At 48.2% G+C, this 27685-nt stretch overlaps 1 protein-coding gene across 1 annotated transcript in view; it reads right to left on the reverse strand.

Moving 5' to 3' along the window:
* Positions 1–27685, reverse strand: part of LOC144819194 (long-chain-fatty-acid--CoA ligase ACSBG2-like) — a 364803-nt gene that overhangs the window by 274750 nt on the left and 62368 nt on the right. The window contains exon 6 of the mRNA XM_078677171.1: positions 5210–5359. Coding sequence (XP_078533297.1) covers positions 5210–5359 — 150 coding nt within the window. The remainder of the gene's footprint in view (positions 1–5209; positions 5360–27685) is intronic.

Raw genomic sequence — 27685 nt, forward strand, 5'->3', positions numbered from 1 at the left:
CCGCGTGTCTTTGTGGATCAGGAGCGGAATCACCCATGTGCTGAAGGATTTCCTGAGACCTGCGTGCATGTCTACTTACAGAGTCATTTGCCTTTTTAAAAGTGGTTGTCTGGAATTCTTTTATTTTTCATACTTTTTAGGTCTTGCCTAGGCAGCACATGCGCTGGCTCTTTGAGACATGCAGTATATGCTTTATTTGTTTTTGAGTGTGTCTTTTAAAATGTCTTACTTGCTATTGGGTTAGCGTGTTTTATGTCCCTCCTTTTTCCCCTCTTGAGCACGCCTATGGCTATTGGCCCCTTTACTGGTGTTAGTGCATTTGTTTTTCTGTCTGTTGTTTTTTGATGGATCTCTTTTGTTTTAACTTCAACACAAGCTGGTGTCAGTTTTATACGTGCGATCAGTGGTGGGTGCAAATTGCGCTGTGCTTTGCATTACGGACACTCTGCTGCAGCGGTTACCCACTTACTATGCCTATTGTCTCCCGGAGCCTGTACTCGTCCCTGCCAGTCGCCGGAATTGCATCCTCCACCCTGACCGCCTCACCACTGCTCCGCACTAATGGATCCGGTCCGAATCTCCACTAGTGCCCACCGGATCGAGGAAATGGATGGGCTGGGCAGACTCGGGCCGCTGCTGGCATTTTTCTTTGTTCCCCCGGGACGGGATCACTCGGCAGCGTGGGGAGTGACTTGCCTCTGTTCACTAAGCTCCCGTAAGCTGCCCTGCCCTCTGGAAGCAGCGGAAGTCCTTGATGGCCCGGCTGCTCTTCGGTGATCACGCGCTGCAGCCCCCGATGGACTCCGATACCAGGTAAGAGTCAGCCATGTTTTTTTTAGTAACTTCTGGTCAGTTTGAACTAGAATCAATGTTCGATAAACTTTGAAGATTACTCGCAGTTAAGGGCTTATGCGGCTAACCCATAGTTACGCAAAACACACCGCCACCATAGAATTGCTTAATTTTAGTGGTCCCTGCCTGCTGTGCGCCGTGCCACACTTACTCTCATTTTTCAAGTCAACAAATTGGCCCCACGAAGGTGTGCAAAAAGCAGTTGACGTTTGTGCTTATTTCTGGAAACAGGTACAAGGCGCGTAACCTTATGTGTACCACCGACATTCTGCAAGTTCTGGAGAGAATTTGCTTACATTTGGCGCGACACACCCAGTTTCACTTTCAAAGTTGGGACATTGTCTGCCATTTGTTTGCAATACCATAAGTCTCGCATTTGAATGTGAGACCTGTAGGATTGCAAATTGCACGATACTGTGAGTCACGTAAGACACAAGTGTCTGAGTCCTGTGGTGGTGCCTTGCTTCAAAAGGGTTAAAGAGTAGACTCCTTGCAAGCTACAGGTTAAGAGAGCACACCTACATCAATCTACCAAGAGACCCCAGTCTGGAGTGGATCCAGGGGACTTTTAAGGGTTTGGCCAGGTGCTTTGTGGTAATTGTGGTCCTCAATTTTCCAGGACCATGTTGGAGCTTCCAGACCCTTTGACTGTGTTTTGGACTCTTTGGACCTTCGAGAAGAACTTCAGGAAGCATTTCCAGAAGTTTTGAGCAACTTTGTGTCAAAAACTCCTAAGGTAACTGAGTGCTTAAAAGCGTTTATTCTTTAAAAAGTCATATCTCCGGTTTCCTACATTGAATTCTTGTTATTTTGGTGTAATTTTTAAGATAAAAACATTTCCCTTTTGTTATATGTTGGTGTTGGATTTATTTTTTTGTGGTGTGTCTTAATTATTTACTGAATTGTTGTTTTTAAATGCTTTACATACGTGTCTCCCTGAGTTAAGTCTGCCTGCTTGTAGCCAAACTACCCAGGGTTGAGCATGGGAATAATTTATTGAGACTAATACCGAGCCCTAGACTGTGTTAGTGGCCTTATTGCCAGTAGTAGATGCATATTTACCCCTACTAATAACCCACTTTCCAACTCTAAGTCAAACTCAATTCCACCTTAGTAGGGAAAGCGTTTTTGAAATATGGAATCGTTAACAAAGTGTATAAAGACGAAAAGAAGATATGTTTCTTCTCCAAATGGTTACCATTTCTGCACTTCGTGCACTGCACTCTTGATTGCACCTAACAAAAACTCATATTTCACCTCAGTGGTAGTTTTGGCAAAGAGAGAACTGGACAAGCCCTGTTGCCCTATATCTTTACTCTGCCCTCTAACTCTCCATAGACATTTAACTGGGAAGCATTCTCAACCCCACACTCCTTTTAGCTATGAAGTCTTTGTCATTAATAAAATATTTTAAATCTATTTTACTAGGTTATAGTTTTCTTTCACTCTGCAGTGTGTAGTCACCATATGAAAACCCATCCCTCTTTGATGTACAACCAGTCCATGACTTTTCTTAGCTGATTAAGCTGATGTCCTAGAGTGCCTTTCTACAACCAGATTTTGTTAACACTTTTTTGTGTTTTCATGTGCTGTCACACAATATAAACATTGCATTATTTAGGTTATATCTGAATCAGCTGACCAGCATTGTGCATCATAACCTAGTAGTCTCATATAAGAACCAGTTTCACTTTAATAGGAATTTCATTTCTTTACTGATACAATAATGTTGGTTATTTTGTGACTGTGTGCAAACACATACCTTACATTCAGCCATTTCCATAGCATATTTTGAAGCAACAAGGGAACCCAAAAACAGTAGACCAGGGACTTTGGGTATCAATTATTTTAGACAACAGTGGTCCCTAGAGAGGAAAGAATAAGGGCCATGGGCAATAAATATAGACACAATGGTAACTATATTAGTTGGACATGTCCAGCCGGACAGAGGTCTAATATTTACTTATAAGTAGTAGAGACAGTAGTAAAAAGACAAATACAAAAAAAGGGACACAAGCCCGTGTCCTACTTAGCCAGTAAAGTACATTTACAGGGGAAGGGAAACGAACAACAGGGGGCTCAGGCAAAGCTTGTTGGTTTGTTACACAAAGACAACACACTTCTGGAGACGCCATTGTAGCAGCACTCGCTCTTCCGCCAAGCCTTCTATCCACGTTGGCTGGTTAATAAGGCTCTACCTTACAGATATGAATTATAATGGCCTGATGAAGATCCGCACATTCTCTTCAAGGATCGAAACACAGTTGACACTTTAATACACCTTATACGTCAAAATCTTTTCACTCACTTACGGTAAAGGTGTTTTCTGCAATTTGTTCTCATGACACTGTGTATTGTCTTTGTGTAACAAACCAACAAGCTTTGCCTGAGCCCCCTGTTGTTCGTTTTTCTTCCCTTGTAAATGTACTTTACTGGCTAAGTAGGTCACAGGCTTGTGTGCCATTTTTTGTATTTGTTTTTTTACTACTGTCTCTACTACTTCTAAGTAAATATTAGACCTCTGTCTGGCTGGACATGTCCAACTAATATAGTTACGATTGTGTCTATATTTATTGCCCGTGGTCTTTATTCTTTCCTCACTAGGGACCACTGTTGTCTAAAATAATTTCCATAGCAGACGCCGACGGATTTAGAGAAGTTTCAAAAGACGGTGACTCGAAGATATTTTAATCGGAACGCTGAATGTTACTTACAAATAAAGACTGCAAGTCCAATTTGAGGAACATTTTCTATTGGATGACCAGATACCTTTGAGATGCCTATGATGGTTAAAACAACGCCTTCAGAGATCCCTGGCTTGCGGGCCACATTGGGTGAAACACATGTTGGCTGGGCTGAGGTGTTTAGAAGTAGCCTTTTACAATTAAATGTGCATAAAAATACCAAACAACGTCTCTTTTAAATGCCCATCTTTTGGAGTCTCTATTAAAAAGGATCTCGCTCGTCTAACAAAGGAGTCTCAATTACGAAGGATCTCGTTCGTCTAACAAAATACGTGAATAATATATCAGCACTTGCTCAGGATTACTTTCACATTTCCGTAGCAGTCTCTGTTTGCTCCAAATTTATTTATATTATTTTAAAGGTTTTATGTAGCGCTGGCTAGACCCGGAGGTATCAGAGCGCTTTACATGAGTATCAGATCATAGTTTCAAGTTACATCATTACAAAGGTTACACAGTTATTAGAGCATGGCAGCATAGTTACTTGTAAGGTCGAGATTAACAATGAGCATATATACGTAAGGGAAAAAGCTGGCAAGGGGAGAGATCCAAGGGAGGGGGGTAGTCCTCCCAATGTATCTGGTAATGTATGAGGCAAGTAACCCGCTACTTATACCAAGTTCAATTCTTACGTTAATTAGAGGACCATAGGAAGTCTACCATCTTTTCTTTGCAGTCTTCTGTGTAATGAATTAAGGACCAGGCCACAGGGGAAAGGAGTACCTTTAAGAGCGGCAATGGGTCATCCAACATCTGTAAAAGGTCCACTTCTGTAGCTTCTATGTGCTGGTATACCATGAGCAGGGGAATCCTGCTAGTAATCTGTCTATGTTCCCCTATATTTTTATGGTAAGTTTGGTCTATATTTAAGAGGTCTGTCGGTCCTGCTGGGGCCTTTCATATTCCTTCAGTAGCTCATCTTTTTCATAGGCTATTCAGAATTCATATTCCTCTGGCTTCTTCCCTGTGCAAGGTCCGGCTATCGCACCCAGCCCATCGCCGGACAGGTTTATCCAGAACATTTGGGCTGCTCCAGTATTCCCTAACCTGGTAACATTAACAGGATCACAGTACAGGGGGTTTCAGACCAAGTCTCATACGAGATGAGCTCTGCATTGACAACGGATGGTCAGCTCCATGCCATATTTTAAGATAACCACTTTGAAAATTAATTTGTTTGAATTCCTTGTATCACAATGCTGAAATTCTGGAATGGCTGTGTACCTGGGAGCAGCGCTGGGATAGTTGACCGTATGCTCAGCTTTATAAAGAGGAATACTGGCGAACTCTTGCACATTTGTGGTCAACAACCTTGAGAATAGTCTCCATGCGTCTTTGATGTATAGGGTATAATACTTTTGCGCTGCTTGTCTACAATGGGCAGGATGCCAATATCTAGCAATGACTCTAGAGATGAAGCAAAAATTCCTATTCCCAGAGCTTTGAACTTGTACATTAGTGTGCAGTTTATTGATGTTGTGAGGTGGGGAGCATAGCCGGTATTCAGATATAGTGCTGAATATTAATCAGCACACTCTCTGCATTACATTGCATTTCTGTTTGCTACATTAGTATTTTCAAACAAGGACACATACTTCCACATTGATACTCACATTGTCATGGCTCAGCATCACCCCCTTGGGTGGACCGGTTGTCCCTGAGGTGTAGATCAGAGTGCAGCATTGATTGACCCTCTGGGAGGCGATGATGTCATCAAGTTCAGAATCAGGAATTTCTGATCCCAGCTGCATGAACTCAGCCCACTGCAGACAGAAAGTAGGAGTCAAAACATCAAAGAAGGTAAAGTAATAGACGAACTGAAAGAGTGAGCACTGTATCTGTCGCAAACAAGAGGTAATCACTGGAATAAAAAGAAAACACAGAAAGAGAAATCAAGAAATGAAACACTGAATGTGGGATCATCAATCACTCAAAGACCATTCACAGAAGCAACTGAGATACAACTGAAATACTCATTAGCAACTGGACCTGTTCGACCTCATTCTTGATTGATAGGTTGGCACTCCAGTTATTGTTATGGATGAGGTCCAGCGAGTGCTTGACAACACAAACTCAGTTCCAAGATAGCAGGCAAACATGAACATAATTTTAGTAGAAAACAACTACCCCTCCAATCACACGTTAACACATTAGTGGTGGCCTGATAAAGTGCAGTAACTCTTGTTACTACACATATCACAAGTCTGCAGTAAGCACCAACCCTTTGGCATCTACTCCATGCATAGACCAGCAGAGGATATCAGATGTCATCCTATTTGATTATTGGTCCAGGACAAGGGCGTGTTGCAGATGGAAACTATGGGGCAGGCAGTGTTTGGCATGCCTAATCTCCAAACAAGAAACAATGTGAAGTCCGGCAAGGTCAGGCAGGAGTGTTACCGGTGCGCGTGGTGAAGTAAGTCCTGGAACCACATTTCTTCCTGAAGCATTGCTCCCTAGTAGCTTTCTTGATTGTACCACGTCACAATCCCTGGCAGAAAACAGCCTCTATGAAAGGCGGGGGGTGAGATGGGTGTACTGTTGTTGATAGTCACTGAGCACTCAGATACCGTGAACGAACTGTGCCACAGTACGGCAGCATACACTGTGATTATGATGGTGGTCAGACAAGTGTCCAACCGCCAATCTGTCGGGAATGGGATCGGCCAACAGGGAGTCAGCGGTCCCACCAGGGGAATTATGATCCGACCTACGTGGAGGCGGTCGGAAACATGCCTCTCAGCATTGACGCTTGTGCTGCAGCCCGACAAGGGGCTGCAGCACACTCCTCAATGCTAAGAGGCATGTTTGTGAACATCCCTACACCGTGTGGTAGGCACCATGTGGTGCCTGCCACACGCTGCAGGGATGTTTAGGGGGTATCGTAGGTGCCCCCAGACTCCATACCAGAGGTCCAGGAGGGAAGGAGGGCCCACTAGGGTCCCCCAAAGTCCCTTTCCACCTACCTTTTCATGGTGGGTTAACCGCCATGAAATGGCTGGTGATGGAGCAAGGTTTCATACGTAAAGAAACTTGCTCTGACTCAATCCTCTCGAAATAACATGCAACTTATTAACCAACATTTTTTGTTAATACTAAAACCGCACCACACGACATTTCGAGCATCTAGGGGAAGCTTGCTTATGTGCTTTTACTAACAGTAACTCAAGTGACCTAATATGGCCGCTGAAAACGCAGGAACTGTCCTGCGCATGCGTCTGCCACATCTACGTGGTGTGACGCATCTCTGCTTTTGGTGGGAATTTCTGCAGCTGCGTACTAGTGCCAAAAATAGCCGCTTCATTACCCACACATTAATGCACCTGCTGTACCTTGAACTAAACATTGTTCGTTCTGCTTAACTATTAATGTTATAGTTAAAATAAAGTAATGAGGCTAGAAGAGGACTAAGTGGTATACAGTGCATTCATTTATTTTCACATTCTAATTTGTCTCTCTTTGACTTTATTAATAGCTCGTATTTGGGCCTGAAGGGTGACTTGTAACGCCATATTGAATCCGCACTGCGCATGAACCAAAAGTGCTGAGAGACCTCGAGCGGTGGCATTCAACCAATGCCAATGACAGTCTTGCCTACGATGCGCCTGTGACCTGCAAAGTGGAAGACAACTTGCAAATTATATTAACATTGTTAATTAAATGAAATAATATTGCTGGGTGGAATAAAATCCATGGGAAAGTAAATTATGGGCGGGAACATTGATCAACTATATCGAATGGAAATGATCTCATACTGGCATGGTGTGATGACCTCTCCTCGTCTTTCTGAACAATCAAATGAAGGGAAGACACGAATTGGCAACATTGGGGGGTGGTACATTACTCTGGAAATGGTATAACTAGGGTAGGCTTAGTTAGTTAGATTGTCTGACTTGTCACAGACCTGTCACTGACCCAACATATGCTGAAGGAGAATCGAGAGCAGAGGGCTGGTCGAGCACTCTGTCAGAAGAATCGGGGTTTTGCTGAGGGAGAAGTATCGATCACCCAGTCGTGGTGTGATGCTGGCATTGCACTTATCTGAGGATACCTGTCCTGATCTGCACCTGTCCTGTCATGTTGGTACCTGATTAGAAGGGGCAATTTCCCTTGTCCCAGCCCGTGGCCAGGGTTGGTCTTCGCACCATTCTAGGTAAATATATGTGTGGTATGTCCATGTACCGTTTCCCTTTCTCACCCTACCCAGGTACCAATGTCTAGATATAATCTCGTAGTATTCCTACAGCTCATTGCTTTGATTATTATTTTCTTGCTCGAAAAGTCTTTGACTGCACTTGTTTTGACTATTATTCACAAAACTTTGCATAGATAAAGCGTTTAAAACTTCTCTGAGTCTGTGGTTATTTTATGAAGGCAAATGTTATTTCTTTACCTATTATGCTAACTCCCTTCGATCCTTATTTTTTTTGTAAAAACAATTTTTATTGGCAATCAAGTTCGATAGTAGATTAATACAGTCGGCAAAATAATGCAGCGATAAATGACAATTCAGGATGATAGTATCTCTCTTACATGAAGCCTTTTATATATAACAATCCCCGAAACAGTTTCCGCCCCGTATCCCACCCCCCCTGTCAGTGTGCCGTTGTCCTCTCTCAATAAGCTGTTAGCCAACAAAGAGTCACTTCCCTGATAAGAGTAATAGGAAAAAGGTAAGTAGTGCATGTCAATGGGGGATCCGATCTCTCAGAACCCCTGTTTTACTTGTGGTAACTGTGTGCGACGTTGGAAGTGGGGTATCCCCTAAGATATCATTCCTACGGTGTTGCTGCTCTCTCATCTTCACTCAATTTGCTCTCAGGCAGCTGGAGCGCTACCACCAGGGCCTCCCACGCTCTAGCCATCTCTAAGGCCTTGTCATTGTCTAGGCGCCTGGCCTGTTGCAGCAGCAACACGCTCTCTGCCTTCGCCCATCGTAGCAGAGTGGCCCTCCAACGCAAGTAGCTGGGTCCCTGGGCAGATTTCCAGTGCATGGCGATCTCCTGTTTGGTTAAAATCAGGCCCAAATCATAAAACTTACTAGTAACATGAGTACGGGGGTGTGAGGGAACCATAACAATAGGCAAGCGCCCATATCCGTGGCTATCTGCCGGTCCGTGACAGCATTCAGGCAGGTCGTCACCGCTTCCCAGTAACCAGTCAGTGCACCACAGGACCAAAACATGTGTGCGAAGTCCGCTTCTGCTGTCCCACATCGAGGACAGAGCGATGATGCACCCTCAAAATAGTGCGAAATCTTAACTGGAGTTAGGTACGCGCGGTGTAGAGTAAAGAACTGGATCAATTGGAACCTGGCGTTCCGAGTGCCTTTCCATGCCCGCCGCAGTAGCTGCGGCCACGTCGACTCAGGAATCGGTCGTCCAATATCACCTTCCCACTTGGCTCTCAGCCTATCCATGGGCCGTAGGGCTTCAGTCGACAGCCTCCGGTAGAGGCAGGTGACGGCCTTGTAAGTACCAGCCGCCATGACCACATATTGGCAGCACTCGGTTGTCAGTGGCTCGGCGTGCCCTCCCTTCCAGTGTCTCCGAATACTGGCCACCAGTGCGGCGTGCAGCAGGTAGTCACCTCTTGGAAGGTCGTAAGCATCCCGCAGCTCTTGGAATGTGAACAGCGAACCATCTTTGTAGAGATCACCGATCACTTGCAAACCGAGCTCCTCCCAGGTCGCCAGCGCAGACCAGTCTCCTCCATGCGGGAAGGCCGTGCACATCCCTAGCGGGATCTTAGGGGCATATGGGCAAGCGGTGCCGGAGCGCCTATGGCAACGAAGCCAACAGCTACGAAGTGTACGTTCCTCCAGGGTGAGCTGGGTAAGGTCCAGCTTCTGGCCCAGGATTATAAAGGAGATGACATGTCTGGGAAACAGTCTGCCCTGTATTCCCTCCGGGCCCCGGTATTCTAAGGCCACCGCCTGGGTAAGCCACTGCAGCTGCGCCGCCAGATAATACCACTCAAAATCCGGGACCGCAAGTCTCCCTTCTGCCCTGGGACGCATCAACGTGGCCAGCGCAATGCGCCGTCTACCCGATCCCCAGATGAACCCGGAGATTAAGGAGCGGAGTCTGCTAAAAACCGACGCCGGGATCCATATTGGTAGAGTGCGGAACAGATATAATAAACGGGGAAGTGCTACCATTTTCAGTAACGCCACTTGCCCCGCGACCGATAGAGGTAGCATCTGCCAGAATCCCATGCAGCCTCGCAGACTCCGGATCGCTCTGGCGATGTTACCCTCTAGGAGGGCCAGCGACGAATGATAGATGTGTGTACCTAGATAAGGGAGGCAATGGCATTCCCACCGCAGTGCGCCCTCCGGTTGGGAGTCATCCGCCCTTGGTGCCAGCGGGAAGAGACAAGATTTCCCCCAGTTGACTCGTAGTCTTGAAAGGTGGCCAAAATATAAGAGCAAGCGTTCGGCCCCACGCAGGGAATCGTCAGTGTCTGCTAAAAACAGCAAACAGTCGTCCGCATAGAGGGAGATGTAATGGGTGTCACCTCTCAGAGTAAGGCCTTCATAAGCCCGGCCCATACGGGCGTGAGCAGCCAAAGGCTCTATAGTGAGCGCGAATAGTAGAGGGGAAAAGGAGCATCCCTGCCTCGTCCCCTGACCAACCCTGTACGTGGCGGAGATGGTAGTACCCATCTTGACTCGAGCAGTGGCCGCGGCATAAAGCAAGGCAGTCCACTTCACAAACCGCTCACCCAGGCCCCTAGTACCTGGAGCAGATACGGTCACTCAACGCTGTCAAAAGCCTTCTCGATGTCGATCGAGAGGACAGCGGCACCAGGGAGGCCGTCAACATTGCCCCCCATGACCCGAAGCAGCCGACGCACACAGGTGGCGGTGGTGCGCTTGGGAATAAAGCCCGCCTGGTCGGAGTGCACCAAGGTGCGCATTTGAGCCAGAAGCCGCGTTGCGAGAACCTTGCTCAAAATCTTGTAATCTGTCATGAGCATGGATAGTGGGCGGTAGGCCGAGCGAGAGCTAGCATCGCCGCCACGCTTCAGTAAGGGTATCATCAAAGCCTCGCGAGTGGTCGTGGGTAGAGTTCCGGCGTCCCAGGCCTCCCGATAAACCACCTGCAACGGCGGTATCAACACATCCGCGTAGGCTGCATAAAATTCAATCGGTAGACCATCCGTGCCAGGGGACTTGCGGCGAGCCATGTGCTTAATAGCCACACGTATCTCTCCTTCGGAGATATCCCCGCCCAAGCGGTCCACGTGCTCCGGGTCGAGCCGGGGAAGCCGCGCCGCTAATAGGAATTCATCGACCTCCCCAGGCGCACTTGGGATCTCGCTCCCATAGAGGTGTGCATAATATACCAAGAATTGGGTGTTGATCTCCGATTGAGTGTAAACCATGCGTCCCTCCGGGGTAGCCAGAGCTACAATCGGAGTGCCTCGGGTCCCAGGATTAGCCAACCAGGCCAGCAGGGAGCCCACCATGTCACGTTCAGCATGAGCTCTAACAAGGAACTCCTTATAGTCAAAGCAGCGTAGCTTCTCCATCGCTGACGCAACTTCCTCCCGCGCGGTCGAAACCACTCCGTGAGCCTCCGGATTCGTGTGATTACGTCGTTCCTCCACACGCAAGCGATCCTCGCTTAGCGCGATGTCCTGCAGGAGGGTCTTACGTACTCCCGCGGTAGCCGATATACAGATTCCCCGAACTACCGCCTTAAAGGCGTCCCACTCCAGTGCCCTACTCAATGCCGTGCCCTCATTAGCAGCGAAATAGCCTTCCACCCCAGTGCGTATAGCAGCCTTAAACACTGCATCCTCCAGGGCCAATGGGTTCAACCACCACGTCGGGATAGCTTGGCGTTGCCGCGTCCATTGGATCACTACCAAGCAAGGATTATGATCGGATATCGTTTTAGCCAGTTATTCGCTGTGGCGGACTAAGCACTGAGCGTCCGGCGAGCAGAGAATGCTGTCAAGGCGAACATGCAGTGCATGTGGGGGGGAGTAAAAGGAAAAATCCCTCTCGGTAGGGTGTTGAGTGCGCCATGCATCGACCAGGCCCCAGCTACTTTGCCACTCTCTCCTACACTTCGCTAGCCTGTGAGCTGCCGCTTGCGCCAATGGTGGGTGAGACCTGTCTAATTCCACATCCAATACAGAGTTAAAATCCCCCCCTAGTAGGACCGTATTAGCCAGGACTGTCGCCAGTTTCCCGGATAATCGCGCGAAAAAGGGGGGCTGTTCCACATTCGGGGCGTAGACGCTGCAGAGCGTCACGTCCCTCCCATCCAGGCGGCCCTGTACAGCCACAAACCTCCCCTCAGGATCTACCACAGTCGCCAAGGGTTGAAAGGGAACCCCCGCTCGCACCCAGATCAAAACTCCCCTTGCAAAGGCCGAGTACACAGTATAAAACAGCTGTCCCCGCCACCTGCGCTGCAGAGCCCGCCCCTCCGCCTGGTCAATATGGGTTTCCTGCAGGAAGGCTACCTGGATCAACGAACAAGATAGTCATGCACCTTGTGGCGTTTCAGCATGGAATTTAGTCCCCGCACATTCCAGGTCACACACTTCAGCTCAGGTAAGGTCCCCATTCACAATAGCAAGTACAGTTCTGAGTAAAGAAAAAACTCCAGGCACACTGACAACACCCCAAAAACCTGATTGCTAAGACCACCCAACAAAACCGTGCCCCACCCATCCCCAGAATTGGCCCCAAACTGTAGAAACCCATCCAAAAGCCAATAGCCCAAGAAAAACAGTCTCTGGTAACTACCAGAGCCTCACAATAGGTGTGAGATAGGGGGGGGGGGGGGCGCCGCTACTTCCAACAGACCGCGAGCTACAGGTGCCGCCCGACCGGCCTGCCCCAGTATGTCCTAGGTGTCCCACATCCCCACCTCGTTGATGGCAGGAGCCACGAAGCGTACGAGGCAGCCGCCCAACAACAACAGTTCCCTGCCCGCCCGGGTACAAGTCTCCACCCCAGATACAGTTCAGGAACACCTCAGCATATACAATACCACTTCGGGGGGGGGGCAGTAGGATCATTCGTTTCGCAAGTCATCTGCAGTCCCAGGCGTGACATGGGGCGGCACGGGGCCGCCACCGCCCAAACCCTCCGACGCCGCATCCTCAGAGCCCCTGTGGGAGCTCGACTCCATTGCCGATGTCGACTCCACTGTCTTGGAAATGGTAGAGACCGCCCGGAGGGCCTCCTTGCGTTCCAGCTCAGTTTGCGATACGGAGGGGGTCCGAGCATTCGGTGGTCGTCTCCTGGGTCTCCTGTTCCGCCTAGGTCTCGGTGCAGCGCTCCGCAGTTCCCCAGACGTCGGTGGAGCATCCGCACCGGCTCTGTACGATTCCAGCCAGTCCCACACCTCGTCAGGAGAATCGTAGAAGGAGGATTTGCCCTCCATCATGATCCGCAGGCGGGCTGGGAACAAGAGAGAATAACGGATACCCTCCTCACGAAGAGCCTTCTTGACTGCCAGGAAGGTTGAGCACAGCCTCTGAACCTCAAGAGAGTAGTCCGGGTAGATGGAAACATGGGCATTGTCCACTTGATAGGGCCCCAGTGCTCGCGCCTTTTGCAGGATAATATCTCGGTCCCTGTAGTGCAGCAAGCGCGCCACCACCGGCCGAGGAGGCCGACCCGCAGCCGGAGGGCGGGCCGGCACCCGGTGGGCACGCTCCAGGGTGTAAAACGGCGTCAGACCCTCCGGGACCACCACATCACGCAGCCAGGTCTCCAGATAGCCCAACATGTCCGACCCTTCAATTTTTTCAGGCAGGCCAACCACGCGTATATTATTGCGGCGATTGCGTCCCTCCGCATCCTCCGCCCTCTGCTCCAGCAGGTGCACCCGTTGTTGCAGCTCCCCCAGAGACGCCTCAGATGCCTTGATCGTGGGCTCCAGTGTGTCCAACCGAACTTCAGCCTGCTTGACCCGGTCCGCCAGTTTGCCGTGGTCCGCCCGTAGGAGCCCCAAACTCGTGGATACCTGAGCGATGTCGTGGTGCAAGGCCTCTCTGGTGTCGGTGATGGCTTTCAAGATCTGCTCCAGCTGGCTCTGTGGTAGGCCCGCCACCGATCCACCGGTCACCGCAGAGTCTTGACTGCTCGCCGATTCCTCCGCAGGGTCTGGAGGAGGCTTTAGGCGCTTCCCCATGGCAGCAGCTGGTCCTAGCCCTCGGTCAGCGGGTGCTGGGTGTTCCCTCAATCAGATCCACCAGGAGTTCACGCCGCGCTGGCGGGCCAGAGCACAATCCTGTAATCCCAAGGGTCACTCCCTCGGTCGCTCACGTGGTAGCGCCATCGTGGGCCTCCAGGTCCTGCACCCCACTCCCAGCACCGGGCAGGCGTGCCACGCGGCTCAGGGCTGATGTCACGAGCAGGCCCCGAGGTCGAGCCGCCCCCCCGGATCCAGGAACAGGGATCTGGTAGGCGACAGTCAGTGCGTCCTCCGCAGTGCGGCGATGCCAGCTGTAGGTGGTTCCAGTCCCAGCCAGGGGGGGTCGATGTCTCTGCACGCCGGGAAAGAGCCGCCCCCCGGGACTAGGCCTTGCTATGTTCTCAGGCACCCCGATCGGGCCTCAGCTCCCCACGTCAGCGGCAACCGGTAAGGCACCTCAGGACCCGGCGCTTCAGGGGCCCGCAGCGCCGACCCCTCAGTCCTCTAGCCATTGGTAGGGCACTCCAGCTCCGCAGGACAAATGTCTAATGCCAGCAAAGCACTTTCAGTGAGGTATTGCAGGATCAGGGCCGCCCAGCGTCCCCAGAGCATGAGCAGGGAGTCTCCCCGATCCCGTGTCCAGCAGGCCCCCGCAGCCACAGGAGACGTCCAGCCCTCTCACCTGTGGGCACCCTCGATCAAATCCCGCTTGAGTTCCAGACCGAGGCGGCCCATCCACCGCCGCCGCTGATCGGCCGCGAAGCGGTAGTTCCGACTCTCGTGGCAGCCGGCGGCCGGCCAGCCCCCACCGCAAGTCGGTCACCCGCGTAATCGATGCCGGGGATGAAGCAGGTAGCCCAGGCCGCAAAGATGGCCGGCGCTGTCCGGAGAGCTCGGGTGCGGCGCGTCTCCACACCGCTGCCGGGTCGACCTCACCGCCCCAGATCGAACCGCAACGTCCGCGGGTGGGGATGTGGTCAAGCCCGACTCAGTGGGGCCAACAGGAGAAGGTATAGCAGGATAATCGGGGAAGGCCGTTACGGAGCTCAGAGCTCACGCGTCCATTTTCTTCGGCGGCCAAGCCAGGACCCTCCCTTCGATCCTTAGGACTTAGAGCACGGGTGACAAGGATTTGGTAAGTCATGGTGTACAGGCATAAGTAAAAATTCTGATAGGCAGGAGGTTCAAGGTATGAATGTATATGTGCCCATGTGAGTATGGTAAACCGAGCTGGTAATTTCGCACCAACACTGGTGGAAAGGAACTTTGTAATCTCTACGATAGTGCCTGAGCGGGCACTGCAACTGTTGAAGATTGCCGTCCCTCTAACAGTCCGATGGGCTCCTTTAGACCGTCAGATGCATAGCAGTCGGTCTCTCTGAGCGCCCTCCATCTGTCCGCCATCATAATGCGGTGGGCGGTGCTACAGGGTCCGATGGCGGTGGGACCACCACCGACGGCCTGACAGTGGCGGTCCCACCGCCATCGTAATCAAGCCCTACATCACTAAATTCAGTTAGTGCACTCGGTCTGCTTAACAAAAGTTCTATTGGTTGTTATATTTTATGGAACTTATTGTCCCACCTTACATATACTGGTATTTTCAAGGTGTGTTCTAATACTGCCTCTCCAAGTTATAATAAAATAGTATATCCCTTCTGCTACCACTGCATGACGCCAGCCAACCAGTAGATGGGGTGCCTGAATTTATTACAGCTTCGTAGACACTGAGGGGCAAAGGATTTTTGACCATTTTCCATAGATAATGCCAGATCATGTAAGATTTTGGCAGTGGAATGAGTTAGTAGAAGCAGAGGAGAGACGTTCTCTACATTTTTCAGAGCAGCCAACTATTGTTGGCAAACTACATTGCTTCTGTACCAGGAAGAAGTTGCCAAATGTATTTTTATAACAGTTATATTACTGAATGATGTATTCTAGCAGTGCCATGTGAATTCAATGGCACACTTGAGTTTTATTTGAAAGATCAAATTGTAGTACATTGCTACTACAGAAAGACTTGGTAGCAGTTGCTATGTTTGAAAATCCTAGGCTTAGCTGAAGCACTAGAAACTGCTTAAGGATTAGATTGTTCAATGCTGTAATTGAAAGAACTAAGCAGGAACAAGTCTTAGTGAGTGCAGTTTTTGCTCTAACTCTCATTTCAAAAGCTGAAACATCTAGGCTATCCTACAAAGAAAATGAGACGAGAACCTGGCAAGGAGGATGTGTACAGATGTAGTTCTAAATTTCACACTGCAAATTCCAACTCAGGCTCAGCTACCAACAAGAAGTGTAACAAGTGCAGCAAAGTTGGGCATTTTCCAAAAGCCTACAAAGGTGGTCAAAACTCTTACCGCGAATAGTAGTGTGCAAGATGTGAGGCCAGCAGTTGAAAAGAAGGGCTGTACGTTGATACTGCTGTACGTGAATGTAATACTGTAGAAAACAAAGGTGATAAAAAATGCGAAATTGGAATTGGTGATTTTCATCTAAAGGTTGCAGTTCATTTTTGTGTTCTAGTAACAATAGTTCTTGGAGTTTTGAATTTAAAAGAATTGCTTTTGAAGTAAAAAAATAGACATGTTGAGGTATTTCTGAGAGAATGTAAAGTAAGTGGACAGGAAGATTTATACAAACATTTATGTTGCCAAAAAGGGTTACAACGTGCTGGGATGGAGGGCTATTATGCATTTAGAATGCTGCTAAGTTCGGGCACTGAGTGTCCCATTTCATTTATAGATTTGGCAGAAAGGAACCTTTAACGTATCATATAGTCACAAAGGATCAGCTGAGGTATATGAAGGGTTATGACTTTGAATTGTATTAAAGAAAAATGCCTTTCTATTTGCCACAATGTACACAATGTTGTGCTTAGCATTAGAGATGACTTACAAAAACATATCAATCAATTGGTTCACAAGGGTGTGATTTAACTTGTTGACTCTGCAGAATGAGTATCACCCAATGTAGTAACCAAAAAGAGGAGAGGTGAGGTTCCAATCTGTGTAGATTGCAGGTCTTTAGACAAGAACAAAATTGATTTCTACCCACTGCCATAGATTTTAAAAATATTTGCACAGTTGAATGTCGCCAGGTTTTTCACTATAATACAGCTGAGATTCATATATCACCAAATAATGTTATCAAATGACTCATGCTTCCTAACCACCTTCACTGTTCACTATTGTGTTTGGGTCCTACCATTGTCCATGTGTGCCTTTCAGATTAGCCTCAGTGCTGTCAGTTTAGTATTCCAAAAGCTTAAGCTTAATTTTTTTTTTTTTGCAACAGATTTTTATTGGTTTATACATACATCCGTACAGCACCTACAATGCATATTCTCTCAAATACATAGTTTACAGTGCCCAGCCAATTATTCCTGAGTAATGTTCCTCATTGCTGTGAGATGTACTAGTTAGGCCATCCCCAGTTACAGTATGCAACAGGACTAGTGATAAACTTTCAACTCGCCTGGGCTAGGTCGATAAATTCCAGTCACCGGGTAACTCGTTAATTACTATGAACAACATCCCCTCCCCTTCCTCCCCCCGTCCATCTCCACCCGCAGGCGTGTCATGGTGTACTAGTCTTAAAATAACTGAAGGAGGTATGGTTCACTCCTTCTCAATCCCATTGTCTGACCCCAACAGATCATTTTATCCATTCAAACCATTAAATTAAATCAAATTTGCTAATCTTCTCTCCCCCAGCTATAGGGAGACCTGTTTCTTCTTGTCACGTTGTCGTAGGTCTCTCCTATATTCTATCTTGAGGTGCGTTTAATCAACTATTGTCCTCAGGGGTTTCTGTCTGGTGGGCAGTTCAATTTTTCAGTTCCCCAACTAGCGCCGTCCAGGCTCTGGTTGACTCTGATGAGCTCTTCCCTCTCTTGGCATTTCAAGTTCGAACTGCCCCTTCGCAGTCCGACCACCTTAGTAGCGCCCTTTTCCAGCTTTCCGGATCAGGCCCCCTTTGTCCCTTCCAGTTCTGAACTATTTCTCTTTTAGCCAGAAGAAGTGCCACTTCCTGGAACCCACTTGTGACTTTAGTCTTGGAGGTATGTGGGAACCAATGGAGGAGGCAGTGTTGTAGTGCACAGTGAACCTCCCTATCTAATACCTCGGTCAGCATGTCATTGATCATTTTCCAAAACCTCCCCAGGTGTGGGCAACTCCAAAACAGGTGGAGGAATTCTGCTCCTGTAATAAGGCAATCTGCACTCCCCTTCTGGCCAAGAAGGCATATATCTTATGTTATTTGACCATGGAGTGCATCCCTCTCACATTCCATGTGAGCACTTTATATTCTACGGGGGGAGTGTCATTTGTTGTTTCAAATGATTCCCCGCTTCCTACCAGGGGTTGCTAATACTCTAACTATCATTTTCCTCTTGGATGTTGACATGCCCAACTCGACCCACCATGTACGCCCTTCCCTTCTTGTGAACCCCATTTCCCAAAAGAAATATAAACCCATGTACCCCAGGAAAGGCATAAAAACAAACCCTATTCAAACTGGACACCAACAGGCGTCCAAACTCGGGTGCACCCTCAAAACACTAAGTAGGGTGGCCTACTATCACAGTCTTGGAGCAGATTCCCCAGTCCTCGGTCCCCCCATCACAATGAATACAAACCCCAGGTACAGTCCCTGTTAAGTACATGGAGGCTACGACCTTGCAAACACAGCAGGCTCTTTTCGCCGGTTTGGGTGCTTTTCATAGCCTGTCACCATCGCCATTAGATTATCTCGTCCACCGTTCTTGGCTTAACCTTTGGCAGTTCTGTGTAGGTGTCTTCCACAGAGCTAGTGTCTTTGGTTACCTCCAAAATCTGATCTTCTTTCTCACTAGGCGAGGAACGCGGACTGCTGTCTGTGTTGCTGAGTTCAGCTAGTGCCCGGATCACCTTACCGCGCTCACGTTGAGTTTCAGCAAATATGGAAAAAAAATTCTTTGTGGACTTCAACCTCCTGCTGCACAATGCAGAATGTCTAGTGTCACTGACTTGCGACGGTATCCTGTTACTGAGCAGGTGTGAGTTTAGCCACGCCTAGGGGCATATTAGCAAGGGCGTGCGATAAATATCGCAACTCACGCTTAGCGCATATTTTTTTATCGCCGTCTATCGCTGGATCCTCTCGCTGAGATAGCACGTTATTACCAACGTGTATCTCCAATGCGATAGAAAATCCAGCTAAAGCGGCGAAATCCACCAAAAACACAAGTGAAACAGCGATAAAACCTTTATCGCTAACGTAAAGCTTGCTATTAGGCAGGGGAGGACTCAGCCTTAGAATCCACCTCCCATTGAGGATAATTGCTAAGTCAGGAATTTAGCAGGTGTAAAAATGTCAGCGATAACCCCGGTTAGCGTGACTTTTGTCATCGCTAACCGGGACCGGGGCCTCATTGCTAATAGGTGTTAGGCCTGTTAGCGGCTGTTTCCGTGGTCTTTTGGTCGGGAACACCTACTTTGCATGTCATTAGCGATAAATATCGCTGACATGCAAAGCGCCCCCCAAAACAGTCGCTTTTGCCAGAAAGCTGTCGCTAACAGCTGTTAGCGACAACTTGCTGATATGGCGATTAAAAAATCGCCGCTTTAGCTGCAAAAAGTGCTACTAAAGCGGCGAAGACGCCCTTGCTAATATGACCCCTATTGCTTAGTGGAACTACTTGGAAAACCAGGTCGTCAGCATCTTGTGGACTTTAAGAAGTGAGGAGCAGGCTCTTGTGTAACACCAGGTTATGTCATGCTTTAGGAGTGCCCAGTCCTCCTACAAGACCCAGCTCTTTCAGACTCTGCTGTGCTCAACCTCATCTGATTAAGTCTGCCCTCCTTTCTTTCCCTTTCTCCACTTCTTTTGCTCTTTTACTACTACGTTTTGCCCCTTTGATTTTTCACCTTTTGACTCTTGTGATCCTCATCTTTCTGCTTTGCCCCTTTTGGGTGTTTCAACATTTGCCTTTTTTGCTCTGTGTGCCTTTTCTCCTCTGCTTTTTCTCCAATTGCTTTTTGCACCTTTTACTTTTGTTTGCCTGTTTTTCTCTCACTCACTCTCTCTACTCACTCCTCTTTTGGCTCCTTCTGGCCATTTTTTCACTCACCTCGTTCTCTGTGCTCTCTCACACTTTGGCCCACTTTGACTTAGTCACTAAGCCTCTTGTTTCCTTGCTTTTTCTCCTTTTCACTCAGTTCCACTTTGGCAGCTTTTTGTTGTCTTTGCTCCCTTTTTAGGTAAATCAGTACCTACTGCTTCTCACATTTCCTGCTGCATGCCTCATTCAGCACCGCCCGCTGCCCCAAGATTTGCCTCTTCCCACCCCGGCATTCCTAAAAACTGAAACGTGAACATGTGCAGTGGGTGCATCACTGGCATGCCAAAAGTACGTCCATCTGCCACTATCCACACCGCTCCTGCACTCACTGAAGCCTGAGATGCCACACAGCTGAAGCCCTCCATGCCATGAATACCAGACACTCATATCTGTGGTGCACCCTGGCCACTCCCACCAGCACAGAAGGTGCATTCTTCTGTTCCACATTCCTGCTTTTCCTGTCTCTCTCCCAGCCCACTCCCCAAGCCCCACTCCCTTTCCCTCATGATGCACTGCACTCTTCTCAACACCTCTCGCTCAAAGTCTGTGACTTCATGCACAACTTCTCCACGGGCCTACTCTTCCTCACCAAGACCTGGCTCACCCTGTCATTCGCACCGAACATCACATTAGCCATAGCCCTTGACTACACCATTGGCAGATGATGAATCGTCAACATTCTCAAAGAAAACATCATTTGCTCCATCTCATCAGCTAATTCCAGCGACCACATCGAGCACGAGGCCTTCAAGAGCAGCAACATCCTAGAAGGGGTCTTAATCAATGACCCTACAGATTCAAATTTAGGACCACCTTCACTGACCTCAAAGTACCACTGGTACTAAACTGTCGCTCCTTCATCCTTCTCCGTGACCTCATCTTTCTCCTAGAGAACCTCACTGACACCAGCACCATCAACCTTCTGGAGCTCAACTGGACTCACCAACAAGTGAATGAACCCACCCATGTAGCTGGACAACTCATTGACCTTATCTCCGCCAGCTTCACAGGCATCACAGTAGACAGACCCACTCCCCTCACCTGGAGCCACCACTCACTCGCCCGCTTCAGCTTACACCTGCCAAACTGTAGAACTTGGGTTGTTGGTTGAATGGGATGTGAGCCCTGGTCAAGCAGCTACTACAATCCTTGTCAGTATGAGAAGGACAGGACCTGCATCTCTTGAACCCAGAGTAACTCCAAAGGATACTCAGAAACCTTAGGAACACAACATGCTTCCAACAACATTGAACTCAGCACCTGGACTCTGCCATCTGGGAGTCCTGCCCTCCCAAGTGGTGCCACCCCAGTCCTGGATCCTTAGAAGAGGGCCTGAAGGTGATTCTGCCAAACCCAGCTGTGGTCCCCATCGGAACCGAAGTGGCGCAATGTGAAGCCTTACAAAGCCGCACGTGCCAGCTCCCCCAGAACCTTCGCAAAGCTCAACCAAGCTTCACCGCAGAGCTCACCAGAAGCCTCACAAAGCAACGCAGCACAGACCGTGCACCAGGATTTAAGGTACTTTGTTCAGCTGGCCTAAACTGGTCCCTGTAACTGGCCCAGGCTTCATCGCGGTCAACCTGAACTTGTAAGTGTATCCGATCCAGCGCAACCAAATAACTTCAGTGGGCGCTTTGTGCTTTTTGGCGCAATATTTACTAAAATCTTTAAAACTGCATATCTCCAGTTCTACTAATTGTATCTTTGCTGTTCTGGTATTGTTTCATTTATTAAATATAACTCTATTTTTTATAACTTGGTGTGGGATTTCCTTTTTGTGTGATGTTTTTCCCTTTATTACTGTTTGAAGTGTTGCACAGGTACTTTACACATTGCCTCTAAGTTAAGCCTGACTGCTCCACACCAAGCTACGAGAGGGTTGAGCACAGGTTAATTTAGAGTTGGTTTATGCCTCACCCTGACAAGGATTGTGGTTGCTGCTTGACCAGGGCTCACACCCTAGTAAACTAGCAACTTAATGTTTTACATAACCAACAAAGAACTATACTACACAAGACCTCTTAGTGAAACTGGAACAAGATCTTGGAAGAAGTCTGGACCCCATAACTTCTGTCTGAAACCCCTGTCAAACCACCACAACCGTACTCGCTCCATGTTGAACTTTAATACATCAATACCTACTGTACCTACTGTACAGGCTAACAAGCCTTTCACAAACTGCCCCTACTGTTAGTTCCAAGCCACAGAAAAGCTGGTACATGGAAGACCTCCAAGTTTCCAAACGCCACTCCAAACTGCTGGACTACCATTGGAGACACTCCCATGATAACAATGACATACAAATCAGCAATTCGGATCTTCCAAAAATAACTCAGACCACCAAGCATTCTGCATTCACCTAACAGATTAAAAACAGCTCCAACAGTTTTGCCATAGTGAAGGAATTCACGTTCCCCTCTGCCAGCTCTATTACAATAATTCAGCACCCAGCTCTCCCACTACAAAATCGTCAACATTTTCAACAATTGCGCACCCCAAGCAGACCTCTACACTCTCTCCATTTTCTGATTCATTGAGAGAAACACTCCAGAAACCTGATATGCTAAGCTACCATCACTTCACTGGGAACCACCATCAGTCACTCTATCCACTTGAATGCCCCCTGGAAACTGTGTCCCTACTTCCTCTTCAACAAAGGACTCATCTCATCTGCACAACCACCCTAACACCAGTCCTCAATTACTCACTCACCACAGCCACCTTCTGGGACTCCTGAAAACCCACCACCATTTTGCACCTTCGAAAAACACTCTCTGCAAACCGATAGACACTGGTGAACTACAGACGAATTTCCCTTCTCCCCTACCTGGCTAAAGTCTTGGAAAAACTTATCAGCAAGCGACTGGCTGACCACTTGGAGATCAACTGCCTTTTTACCCCTCCCAAGGAGGATTCCAGGATTTAGACCAAACCAGAGCACTGAGACTGCCCTCATTGACTCGAACAATGACATTCAAACAATGACGTTCGTCTATTAATGAATGAAGGGGTGTAGGAAAGTAGGATCTGCTTTCATGGTTACCCCCACTTTTTGATTGGTGTCAGTATGTTTTTGACCTAGCCTGCTGTGATCCTGCTAATCAAGACCCCAGCAACTGTGCTTTCTCCCCTAAATTGACATGGTAAGTACTTTGGTAACTCCACAATTGGCTTCTGGTATAGGTCCCTAGTATCTGGTACTAAGGTACCAAGGCATAGGTAGACCGGGGGCCTTCCATGGGCTGCAGCATGTATTGTGCCACCCCTGGGAGACCACTTAAACTGTGACAACAGGCCTGCCATTGCAGCCTGTGTGAGTTGGTGCTTGCTCACAACAGATATACATTTACTTATATCTGAGGTCACTGCACGTAAAACCTATAAGTCACCCCCATGGCAGGCTCGTCAGTCGCGAGGGCACGGTGCTTGGTTATAAGTGTGAGGGTGCCATTTCATGAGCAGGACACCCCTACAAACCCCGGAGTTGATTCCCCAGGCTTTGTAAGTGCTGTCAGCTATTTTAATACATATAGTGGACATCAATCATTACGAGATGTATATAGTGGCTGCACCGAACCCCGTCATGTTTGGTATGAAACATGTTGGAATCGTATCCCAACACTGATTCCGGTGTTGGAAGTATAATCCCATGTACTGGGGGATCATTAGGGTACATCCCCTGTACTCCCGGTCACAGACTTTCAGGGTCTGCAAGCAATTTAAGGTACTTTGTTCAGCTGGCCTAATCTGGTCCCTGTAACTGGCCCAGGCATCATCGTGGTCAGCCTGAACTTGTAACGGTATTCGATCCAGCGCAACCAAATAACTACAGTGGGCGCTTTGTGCTTTTTGGCGCAATATTTATTAAAATCTTTAAAACTGCATATCTCCAGTTCTACTAATTGTATCTTTGCTGTTTTGGTATTGTTCCATTTATTAAATATAACTCTATTTTTATAACTGGGTGTGGGATCCTTTTTGTGTGATGTTGTTCCCTTTATTACTGTTTGAAGTGGTGCACATGTACTTTACACATTGCCTCTAAGTTAAGCCTGACTGCTCCACACCAAGCTACGAGAGGGTCTGCCCTCCTGCTGCTGAGCTGAGTTGAAGCAGGGGATGGTAGAACAATAGGTTTCCTGGCACAGAGAGGTGTAACCACTTCCCAGATAGGACTTAGTGTATTGGGCTGGGGGCGCTTGCCAGCACCACCAGATTACTGTAAAGGGCACATTTGGTGCCCTCCTTGCATACTCCAGTTTGAGCCAGTTTAGGGAGCCCTTGGCTCCTACTCTGGCACAAAACTGGACAAAGGACATGGGAGTATTCTCCCCTCTGTCGAGACCCTCCTCCGGGAGGGACCCCTGAATCGTTCCAACCCTTTCCCTGAGGTACTTAAGGGCTTACCTGTGGGTGGTTCCTTATATTCATTCTGGGACAACGTAGACACTTGGACTTCGTTGGACTTTGACTGGAACCGACACTGCACTAATGAAGACTCCTGCTGCTGCTGGTCTCACTGTTCTTCAAGTCTTCTTCGCCGTCTGTTTCTGTGCTTCTGTCAGGTTCTTCAACAGACCTGTGGGCATAATGGACACCTGAAGAAATCTCCCTTGGAATGAAGGTGTCACTCCCCTGCAGGCACCGCAACGTAGCTGACCGGTCTGCTGCTCCTGTCGTCCTACAGACTTACAGAGGCTCGGTAACACAGGTGGTGGCTCTGCAACTCTCTCAAGGCCAGACCTGTCCTATCTGCAATTTTGAGGCATTTACCCCTCATCGAAACGGCTAGGACCGAACCCCTGTGCAGCGTGTTGACTTGCTGTTGCCAAGGCTTGTCCGCTCTGCACTTCAGAGATCTTCAGGCTACAAGAAGCTCCAGCCTCTAGCATCTCTTCCTTCCAATATCAGCATCCTCACTGCATCCTTGCTGAGGCCTGCTCTGACTTTCCTGCTGTCTGTAAGTCCCTTGCACCTCGCTCCTTTTTTGCCTTCCACATCAGTTGCAGCTACCAAGGCTTATTGGTGCTCATGCCGGACACCGACCACATAGTCACCGACATCTGATGTGGGGCAGCTCATGCACAGCTCCTGGGCTTCCTCAGTGGCGCCTGGTCCTCACCGCTGCAGCGACAAGGTCACTGTTGACTCATCAGATTCTCCCAACATCGGTGGGCATTGTGTCTTCATGCCTCCGAGTGGGATAGACTCTGTCTGTCACCTTGCAGGTTCTTCACTCCCAGAATACACCCTTGGATTTTTATTGGACTCCTTCACAGGCTTCTCCAGAGTCATCTTCTTTGAAGGCTCCCATTGCTGTCTATGGCAGGTTCTGATGTCAGTTCACCCTAATGCACCCAGCTACCCTGGTGCAGATAACCTGGTGCCTGAGGCATCGGTGGGTGGGGTTGCTCTCCAACCTTCTGTCTTTCAATGTGTTTCTTCAGGGTCCTCCGGGAAGGGTCCTTTCTCTTTATCTGCACACAGCCTCAATAAGGTTCCTGGGTACTTACCTCGGGTAGTTCCTTGTGTCCCGGGCTCTTCTGGGTCTTCTGGTAAATGTCCCATTCTCCTTTGCTGTTCGCATTCCACTTTCTTAATATATGGGTTGCACTCCCCCTAGAGACAGCTGTATTCTTGTGTATTGTGTTGAAATCTCTGGGCAGGAAATATACCAATGTGTTAGTGATTACGTGTGTAATAAATAGACTTGTTTTTGCTAAACACTGTGTAGTTTCTTTAAATTTGATCTACACTACAGATTAAACTGGTAAAACAAGCTGCTTAATACTCCTTCAAGATAAGCCTGAAGGCTGTTTTCCACAGCTACCACTTTGAGAGCTTTCTATGATTATCAGAGACCACTAAAATCACCATAAGAGGTGTGGTGCAGCGGCCAGGGCAGCTGACTTTGGAGCACAGGGTTCACGGTTTGATCCCCGGCTCTGGCGGCAGCTCAGCACCATGTGACTCTGGGCAATAGCTCACCTAATTTCCATGATGGCCCCCAGCGCCTTGAGACCCGTAAGGGTGAGTAGTTCGCGCTTTGCAAATACGGATTTATAGGGGTTGCCTGGATTAGTGCAAGGTTCTAAAATAAACAAAGAGAGGAGTACCTCCATAAGAAAAAGAGAAGCTTTCCTAATGGGGTGTTTTGACTAACAAAAGGAAGGAATTTATCCTTTTGTAATAAACCCCTCACTCACCAACCTAGTGGTGACATGCTTCATCATCGTGGTCCACCCTGGTGGCCTAGCGTCACCAGGGTGTGCTACAACACCTGAAGTACAGTGTTATGGCCAGAGTATCTCTATATGTGTTTTTGACCAATACACATATAGAGATACTCTGGCCGTAACTACCCTCTTAGTATCTCGCCACCCCTTTTTTAATATTGTCCAGTTGCTTCAAAATAAAATTCATATTTTTGGTAAGTTAAACCAGGACAATTTTTAACACTTTTTTTGCACTAACATTCACAACCTGCTCCACTGTACTTCAGGTGTTGTAGCACACCCTGGTGACGCTATGCCACCAGGGTGGACCCCGATGATGAAGCATGTCACCACTAGGTTGGTGAGTGAGGGGTTTATTACAAAATGATAAATTCCTTCCTTTTGTTAGTCAAACACCCCATTAGGAAATCTTCTCTTTTTCTTATGGTGGTACTCCTCTCTTTGTTTATTTTAGTCCTTGACCAGGGGAACAGGAGTACTCTCTGTTCACCTAGAGTGAACACGATCCCTTGCTCTCCCCTTTGATTTTTCATTAGTGCAAAGTTCACCACTTGACTAAGTGTGCACCATAAACTAAGCTAGCCTCCTACAGTGGCACTCATCCTTCTTGGCTACTTCTGACACAATCTCTCACCCACCCTCAACCAAAGCCTACACGTCACTGGAATACTTGGACTCGCACTCCATTGGTCAGCTCCTACCTCACTGGATGCACCAATACTGTCAGGATGACCTCGTACTCCTCCTCTGCCTCCAACCTGGACTGCTTTGTGCATCAAGGTTTGTGCTCAGCCCTATACTCTTCACCATCAACATGGCTGAGCTTGCCAATATTGTCCATTCCCACGGCTTAACATCATATCCTATGCCCATCTCCATCTCTGACACCTCCATCACTCAGATGAAGTTCACCTACTGCATGTCCAAATTCGCAAACTTGACAAGGACTTACTGCCTGAAGCTTTACTTTGACAAGACAGACATTCTCATCTTCGGAAATGAAACTTTCCTGTGAACTGCAGCCTAGTGGGCCTTAAAGCTAGACCGCCTTCAGCAAGGAACCTAGTGATCGTGTTGGCCTGGCTTGAAATCGATATTTCATTGTCAACCATATTCATCTCTTTCTGCTTCTACATCCTTAAACTCTGCAAGAAAGATTTTTAATTGCTCCAGCTAAACACCCAAAGATCCTTCACTCAAGCACTGATCACTAGCATACTGAACTATGGAAACTACCTCTATGTCAGAATCCCTACACATCTCACCAAGAGACTCCAGGTCATCCAGAGTTCAGCAGAAGACACACTCGTAAACTTCCTCTACACAATACACAAATCCAATCATCTCAAAGACCTGCATTAGCCCCCATATACAAACATATTCTCTTCACTATCTTCACTCACACATACAGAACAGTATACAAGCAAGGTACCGCATACCTGAACACCCACTTCAACTTTCACACCCTGACCAGACACCCCTTCTATGCCATCCTCCTGCTCGGCCACGTCCCCCGTGATGGAAGAGCCAGCAGTCGCAACTTTTCTTACCTGGCTACTAAAGCCTGCAACAACCTCCTGTTCC

The sequence above is a fragment of the Lissotriton helveticus genome, chromosome 2_1 (genome assembly GCF_964261635.1).
Source record: "Lissotriton helveticus chromosome 2_1, aLisHel1.1, whole genome shotgun sequence".
In the NCBI taxonomy this organism is placed as follows: domain Eukaryota; kingdom Metazoa; phylum Chordata; class Amphibia; order Caudata; family Salamandridae; genus Lissotriton; species Lissotriton helveticus.